The 8,721-nt window shown below is 40.7% G+C and overlaps 1 protein-coding gene across 4 annotated transcripts in view; it reads right to left on the bottom strand.

The window, feature by feature from the left end:
- Positions 1-441: 441 nt before the first annotated feature.
- sema3fb (sema domain, immunoglobulin domain (Ig), short basic domain, secreted, (semaphorin) 3Fb) overlaps positions 442-8,721 on the bottom strand; it is a 57,791-nt gene continuing 49,511 nt past the window's right edge. For 2 of the 4 annotated variants that reach the window (XM_041033672.1, XM_041033674.1), the window contains 8 exons: positions 8,482-8,626; positions 8,017-8,239; positions 6,807-6,895; positions 6,539-6,580; positions 5,395-5,552; positions 4,925-5,007; positions 4,506-4,639; positions 442-3,170 (listed from right to left, as the gene is read on the bottom strand). In XM_041033672.1, coding sequence (XP_040889606.1) covers positions 2,718-3,170; positions 4,506-4,639; positions 4,925-5,007; positions 5,395-5,552; positions 6,539-6,580; positions 6,807-6,895; positions 8,017-8,239; positions 8,482-8,626 — 1,327 coding nt within the window. In that variant the 3' untranslated portion in view covers positions 442-2,717. The remainder of the gene's footprint in view (positions 3,171-4,505; positions 4,640-4,924; positions 5,008-5,394; positions 5,553-6,538; positions 6,581-6,806; positions 6,896-8,016; positions 8,240-8,481; positions 8,627-8,721) is intronic. The other 2 variants (XM_041033673.1, XM_041033675.1) reach the window with 1 other exon arrangement.

The following is an 8,721-nucleotide window of genomic DNA, read 5'->3' as shown; positions in this document are numbered from 1 at the left end:
ACCGAGTCTGATCAAGCCGCACGTTTTGATGTATAATTTGTTGGTGTGCGCTCAACAGTGTGGGATGAGTTACAAACCGAAATTCTAGGTGTAAGAAAAGCGAGAATAACAATAGTTTGCGGTGCTACACCCCGCACCACTAATTAGTATTGATGAACAACTCTGTAAATCTCCTGTAGGTATATTCTGATTATCTACTGAACAATAAAAAATTGAGTTAATGAACCTTTCAGTGACTGAGCCTCATCTGACTATATTATCTGATGGGGATTAGGCTCTTGCATAATCCATATCTATTAGGCCCAGAGGTTAAGACACTTACATTGAGACACAGAACAAATCTCCACTTGTGTTCTTTCATTAGAGATGTTTTACCTTCCAACAGTTTCATTACATACACCAATGCAATGTGTATATTTTATACAAATGTGAATACATATCTCTTTTACAGGTACAACTTTATTCCAAGGATCCAGAGGGTTCTGGGCAGAACATGGAAAACATCCAGTATCAAGCCAATCACAATGAAGGGGGGGAGCATTCCATTCTTATAAAATATAGAGCTTTAATTTATTAGTCTGCAACAACAATGGAAAGGGAAGATAAAAGTAATTTACACAAGTCATTACAATAACATCACCTCTGTGCATTTAGTGTTTTTTTCTTTTTTTCATAAAGTCTGATGATGCAAAAAATACAAAACAAACAAAAACACTCAAAAACTAAAGACACATTTTAAAAAAATACCAACAAATTGTACAACCTCTCTTTGTAGTTTTCTTTTTTTTTCTGAAGATCCCCTGGTCTCATTTGGAGGAGACAATCAGGAGCTGGGATTAATTCTGGGAATGCAGACAAATCCCAAATTGAGGAGCAGATACGGATACCCCTGTATGAACTATGGATACATCTTCCCAGGGATGTTAATGCTGACTTTCATTCGGCCTAAACAATGAAAAAATTCACCTTGTTCCAAATGTTTTTTCCCCCCCGATGATATGTTCTTATATAAGGAAACTCCATTTTTAATAGAGAAGTGTACTAAAGGTTAAGCATTAAAATATAATCAATTTAACCTTTGCTCACTTCTTAATAACGCCCCTCTCATCAAATTCTAACTGCCTAACTGTGTAATTAGTAAGAAACTTGTTTGCATTTTTTAAAATGATAGTATTATGTGCTATCGAAACACATAAGCAAGATAATTTCACTTTATATTTTAACAGAATTAAATTTATGTCGATGAAAAAATGTATCATTCTTTATACAGGAGTATATTTGAAATGAGGCCATCTTTAAAGGATTTGTTTTCCCCATCTTGTTGTACTGAGAATGTCCCTCAGACCATACACCCCTAGAGATGAAGAACAGAAAAAAACAACCACACAGTATCTTATCAGAATTACAGTACAAATACAGGTTCATGCACACAATGAAAGCCAGCTTCCCGATATTTTGGTTAGTGTCACAACATTGTTACAATGCTCTGTTGTGTATATGGGCAATTATTTTTTTTCCACATATGAATGTCAAAGGAAAAATGAACAAAAGATGTCTTGTGTGCTCAGAGCTAACAACTGCTACCTGATCCGGGCACCTCTTTCATCTTAAACTGGATTTGTTTTTACACAAAAGTCAACTATACCTTGCCCGACTGTGCTTGTTGCATTTGGCCCCAGCCAATGTCCCTTGAAAGTAAAAGAATAATGCCCTTTGTGCAAAACCTTGACCCTTTATTGCACCTCACTCTAAGTTAAAAAGATGTATGTGTTTGAAAAGAACCCAACCATTATAATGCCTATAGTATTAATAATAATCATTAAAAAATGATCTGATGCTTGCTTCTTTCTTTTATGTATCATTTTTAAACCCAAGTTCATGGCCAGAAGGAGCCACATGTTACTCAGAGTAGAACGCAAGTGAGAACTTTGTCATTCTTTTTTTTTTAGTAAATCTCCCTACTCAGAATTAGTATCTGGGTTGAAAAGTAGCCGAGATGTTATTTTGTCATTTTACAGTCAATCCTCCAATCAAGAAGGAAACACAGAGGTCAAGCACCAGATTTCTATTAAAAGGCCCAATTAGAACATCGGTTCCCATGGAGAAAGTACAGTTTCTCCACAATAACTGGGACCATGTGTCGATGGTCCCCTTGCAATATTAAGTCTCTGTCTGCATGCAGCCACGAGGAGGTTGCATCACCAGCATTCCTGAAGAGTCCAGAAATAAAAGAGTCCTGGCATCCAGTCAAAGCAAGCAAGAAAAAAAAGAGATCCCATCACCCCTCTATCAACAACTCATCTCCCCATCACAGAGAGCTTCTTGTAGTTGGCTCCTAACAGCTTACAACATAATGCTGACAGATGAGTTTTGTAATGACAGTAACAGCAACAATAAAATTAACAACATCAATAATAACAATAATATTTGCCCCAAAGGTACCTATACACAAAGAGCATGTTTTTTTCTATAAGTACAAAGAAATCCACAGAATGATACTATATACAACCTACAATAAATACTGTGTATCATATATCTTACTGTTTGAGAGGATGTATGTGGGATTTTGTTTGTAAGCCTCTTTTTTCTCAGTTTGTTTTTTTTTCCGGTTTGTGGATTTTTTTTTTCATGTAGCTACTCTCAATGAGTCTCTCCCAGTTTTCACAGGGTGGAGGGGAAGGGTGGTTGAGGGTGATTCAGACGCAAAGCTGGGCTCCTCATGTCTCTACCTCCTGCTGCTCCTCTTTCTCCTCCCCCTCCCCATGATGCCGGCGGTTGCGGGGCTTCTTCAGCTCCTTGAGCTCCTTCTGGTCTTTGGCCTTGAGGGCGCCCAGCTGCGGGTCTCCAAAGTGCCAGTAGTCCTGGCAGTACTGATTGATCAGGTTCATCTCTGGCTGGCTCAGGATGGTCAGCAGGTCCTTGTACTGGCCTGTGCTGGGGGTCCACTGGGTGCTGCTGGAGTGGTGAGAAGACGGCACCAGCCCTCCCCCTCCCTCCACCAGGACGCTGTTGACGGCCCGGCTCGACAGCACCACCAACTGCAGCTTCACCAGCGTGTGTTTGAAGTTCTTCTCCGTGGCTGTACATTGGTACATGCCGGAGTCAAAGGGCTGCAGAGACCGCAGGAGCAGACCTTGCTCTGTCTTCAAAATCCGACCATCAGAACGCATCTGCAGACACAGAAAGACAAACAGCTCATGAAACACCTGAAGTGTGACTTGTGCATTAGAGGTGTGAACTTTATCTTTCATCACATAATCAATGAGGTGAAAGCTGATGAAAAGTTATTGTGGATTATTGTGGATGTGTTTTTAGCATCTAGCATATTTACTTTTGGGGATGTCTCTATAATGGAAAGTCCTGCTTCTTTGGCTATTAGCAGCTCATGTTCACACTGTACAACCTTTGATACTGAAGAAAAAAATCTGATGATGAATCTGATGATTCTGAGCCCAGATGTTAAGTTACAAGGAGCAGCTTTTTCTATGATTTCTAAACAGATTTAGGGACATTTGCCCTTGATGCACATCAGACATCCTACTTCTACTGTAAAAGAGTGGGTTAGCAGTGTGTATATGTTTCTGGGTTTCAATTTGACCTGGTTATGAAGAAGTAGTGTCATGTTTTTCTGGCAAATCAATCAATCAGATGACAGGTCAGTGAGGGGAGAGGGAAAAGAGGATTGAAACCTTGGACGCTGTATGGATCATGTATCTGTTAAGTCTATTATCTCTCCATATGCGAATAATGAATTCACATTTGTTTACACCCCTACTATCTTGGACTGTATCGTGGATTAATACCCTTAATTAAAAAAAAAAGAAAAAAGATTCATTCAAATGTAATCAAACAGCAAGTAGTGGTGAAACTCCATTATTTCAGCTTTTTCATTACATCTACGCCCAGGAATCTGAATTGGTGATGACAGCCTTTTTTTGCTCTGAATCACATGTGCGAGGCAGCAGTCAAGCTCTGCCTGTGGGAATAGAGACCATCCAACAGAATAGTCAATAAAAGAGACCCAGTAACACTACATAGCTTCACAATAAAACTTTAACTAGTGCCTCAGGGTTGTATATCATAGCACAGGGCTTTTTCACAGCTCCCCTTTACGTGTCCTTCCCTTGAGCCTGAGGACAGTCGGAGGTCTGTGTAAGAAATCAGGCATCGATCAATCAGAGCCTGACTCGCTTAATCATGTTAACAGATTATCTGAAAAGATTTACTCTGGACTCATTTTTCAAGTGTCATACCGCATAAACATTGCCAGCTCCCCATGACAACAAAGTAACAAAATGAAATGAAATACTGTGGTGGATATGTCCAGAAGAAATCATTCATGTTCATCTGTGAAAATACTCATCTGTTATTAACCCATGTCAGGAAACTTCAAACTGATTCAACACTTGAGGAAACTTTATGCTTTGCATTTGAGTAAACTACCCCATGATACAATATGCTTATATAACCAGAAACCTTGAGAAATACACTATGTGAAGGCTCACCTCTTTCCTGCGGTCACTGTTATCTCTCTGCAGATGCCATTTGATGACAGCATGTGGAGAGCGGGCCTGACACTCCAGGAAGGTACTGCTTCCCTCCACCCCATACTGCACCATCTCCAGAGTGTTCTTATTGGCTGCAGGGCAGAGAGAGACAAGGATTTCCATGGCAACCAAAACACTCATTACCATGAGCTCCTAAGGACCAAGATCTCAGTTGTGGTAAAATCAAAGTCCTTCTAGCAATACAGCCTTCACAGATTACCATAAAGCTGCCAGAGTACATTCATCACGGCCCATTACAATGGAAACTTTGAACTGTTTGGATCATCAACAATGAGACTTTCCAATCCTCTGAGTTCATTAATGAACAAACAGAAGCAGAAAAGAAAACTCAGGAGGTTGAGGATCATGAGTCTTACCGTTAGAGTTGAAGCCTCGGCACTGGCGGATGGGGTTCCCGTACTTGACGTCCTGCCTCCGGCTACGTCTAAAGGGGTCAGACCAGTATTGCCGAATAAGGAGAGAAAACATCATAAAGCAACCGCAAGCCATTCAAAGCCATTCAACAATACAAGAAGCCATTAAAGTATTCAGTTCAAATGGAGATAAGCACAAACCACCAACCCATTATGTTACTATGTCACTGCAAAATGCAAATGTACATCATTTACTGTTTACACTTAGAACACAACATGTATATAATTATTAGTGTATCGTTAACCACAGTTCACCCGAACACCATGATGAACATATTATTGAAACACATTAAAATGCCAGCCGCTCAGCCATCCACGCAGTCTAATCTGAGCATCATTCAACACATCAGTCAAGTCAGTCAGTTAGTTATGAAGTTAGTGTAACTCATGCTATCACTGATGTTGGTGCTCACCTCTTCTGCGAGGCAGAGTAACGGGAGCAGGACTTGCCATCCCAGGCACAGTAAGGATCTCTGGCCAGGCAGCAGTCAGCACAGGCCTCGCCGTACACATCACACCGGTGGAGAGCCAGCTGTGTCAGCCCTACCACAGATGACACATACAGCTGTTGCTGTTGAGAGGAAAGAGGACAGAAAATGGTGTTAAACACAGCCCTCGACAGGATACTGAACTTTAGCCAAATATAAGGAGGCAAATGCTGGCAATTATTGACAGTTTTAATAGTCGATTTCATGATGTACAATTTCAAAATTGTATTCACAGTATGTTTTTTGGGGTTCATAAATTCAGATTAAAGTGCCCAACATTCAACATTTTTATTCAAACTGCCTCAAACCTCAAGTTGGATCTAAAAAATGCCAGTCAAGCCAAAAAATCTGATTGATAAAACTGGCTCAGACACTAAAAGTCTGGGAATTGTCTATCTTTGAAAATCATAAAAATATATGTATAATCTGGAAATAAAATCTTTATAACTGTACACCTTGAAACCAACGATCAAAAATGACACAGAGGGAAATTCAGACAACATAAAATCAGGTAACTGGTTTTCAAAGTAAAATATCTGAGTCCAGTAAATTCAGTGGCTTGTATGATTCCAGGCTTTCAGAACGTTATTCATTTCAGTGTACTTGACAAATCCAAATGGATGTAATGAGGTAAGTGTAAAACGTAGCCCTGCACTGTGCTGAAACAGAAGCAGGCTCTGGATCATCTGGGAGAATACTGAGCTCATCTCTATCAGGTTTCCATGATAATTTTATGATCAGCTGTTTGAAATTCATCAGTCTGGCAGGCTGTGTGTAATATTAACTCTCTGTCTGTGGACTGATGTCATAACATAGAAAAAGGCCAAGTATTTTAATCACTGTGAAAGGCAACACTAAACTTTAATGTCTTTTCCATATTTCTCTCTTCATTGTCTCGCCTTGTCATGCTTATATTATAAGAATTATGAAGCAACAGGGAAGCACAGCTGTATACATGTAGCCTATGACCTTTCCAAATTGTGTCATTCATTTCCTTTCTTTAGAAGGTGAATTCATTTCCCTTTGTGTCAGCAAAGGTTAAGAAAATCCATTGCACAGACATGCTTACCCTTTTGGATGAGATCTTCATTGTTGTAATTGGAGTAGGGACCTTGATGGAGAAAATGATTCATTGTGAGCACAGTGTATTATCTTTATTCTAGATGAACATGTAACATACAAAGCAGCAAAATTAAAAAAAAAAAAAAGAAGAGAAAGGACAAGGAATTTATTATGGGGGGTGAAGGACAAGCAAAATAGAGAACAAAGATGGAAGTGGAAAGAGGTAAGAGTAAGTATGATGGGAAGAAGAAAACGTAATAGAGAAAAAGGCTTACCTTAAAAACCTCTACTTCCTCCAGGACCAGCTCCTCGGTCTGAAGATCATCTCTGGGCAGCACAATAACTTTTTGAACTGTTCCCTTGTCTGTGGACCACAACACACACCTGTCAGCTACACACCTGCAATCTCTCACCCCTCCGCCTGTCAACAGCCCCTTGGATTTCCATTTTTATTCTCTCAGCAACCTCCAACAAGGGATAATCCTCATATCAACAGACTCCTCTGTTCTCTTCACCTCAGTCATGTGGTTCTCTCCAGTTTAACCTTTCCTCAGTGACGTGAGACTCTGTTCCACTTAGTGTCCTCACTGAAGCCAGCATGACAAACCTCTTTTGTCATCCTCATCTTCATTCTTACCCTGACCTATTCATTTTAATGCCATAAGACATTCCCTGGCCTTCTCTGGCATGTTTGATTCCTGTAAAGATTTCGACATTCCTGTGAGCAGGACACCTGAGATTTATTATGACTTCTGCATTGAGCCTCGGCGCAGGGCTGAATGGCTGCCTCCGACAGCAGCTGAAAAGACACACATTCCTCCACGGTGGCCGCCATCACACACAAACCCATTAGTGTCTTCTACATAATGCACAGATGAACAAAGAAGCCCGTTAAGAGGCGTCATGTGCAACATGTGAGGGCTGCGTACTGTGCTGTGTCTGCTACTTTCATGCTGGGGTCTCATTAAAGGTTCAAGGCATGAAGACACACAGATTATCTCTCTTACACCACTGGGCAAGATTAAGGTGATGGATATTCCAACTGTAACTCCCACCCCCACCCCTCTTTCTTTCTCTCTCCTTCCTGCTGTTGATCCACCCCTGCCCTCCAGGTACAAATCCTGTTGTTTACTTCATGTGAACACAGCGAGGTACAAACCCTTTGATTGGTTCAATTTCCACTCAAGCACAAAAGACAAGAATGTTCTCCTCTTACAGATAAATGACTGTAAAGGAGACAAGCCCTCTACTTATATGGGATTTATTTCCATCTTCATTATCCACTGACACTGTCATTCACCATTCTCACTCTAATCAAAGGGTTCACAGGTTCAGACTGACTTCATGTGTACCTTAGTCACTTAAAAATAACCCTAAAAAGCTATGAAGATTTTATGAGCAGACAAAACAATACAGATCTGGCTCCTTCCCTCGTTTGTGTAAAATTTACATAACACAATACACATAAGTTTACACAACACTCACCAGTTCCTAAAAAGAGCACTTCATAGTTGCCATCTGCAGCTGTCACCTGGTCCACAGTGATGGTGGTGAACTCATAGTCCACGTTGGTCCGAACCACCAGGGGGCGCTTGTGTACCGGGTACACGGCATTGTACATGGCTGGGTGATTCCTCATAAAGTTAATCACTTCATCTGGATAGTCCTTAGTGGACTTCATGTTGGGGGTGAACGTACCCCCAGGGCACTGAGGAACAAACAGAAGCATTTAAATTCTGCATTCTACACTGAGTATTCAAAATCCATGAAATAAATGGACATAATCATATGAAATTTGAGAGCTTGTATTATTATTTTGAGTTTGGTTATGCTGGTGTCTACATTTTGTTCAGATGGTTTCTATTTGAGTCCTAAGTCAGAGAGAAATCCCTGTTATACCAGCTTGGAGTGGGATTTTCATGTGTGGAGTCAGTATGAGGTAAGGCTTACCGTGCCGGGGCGAGGGTAGGGGATCTTCCCAGTGTAGGCCACCCATTGGTAATTGGGGCCCTCCTTGTGGGCAAAGGGTCCATTGAAGACCATGCGGATGTCGGCCATGGAGTAGACACAAACTGCAGAGCCTTTGAAGACTGAACTGTGAAATGAAAGGTCAGAAAAAATTATCTCAAGTCACAAAAACAGAGCCTATTGTTGCTGTTGTGCATTTACAGTATCTGTTACAGTACACTA

The sequence above is a fragment of the Toxotes jaculatrix genome, chromosome 3 (genome assembly GCF_017976425.1).
Source record: "Toxotes jaculatrix isolate fToxJac2 chromosome 3, fToxJac2.pri, whole genome shotgun sequence".
NCBI lineage: Eukaryota > Metazoa > Chordata > Actinopteri > Toxotidae > Toxotes > Toxotes jaculatrix.
Note: the sequence above shows the minus strand (reverse complement) of the source record. Positions and strands in the feature narration are given on the sequence as shown.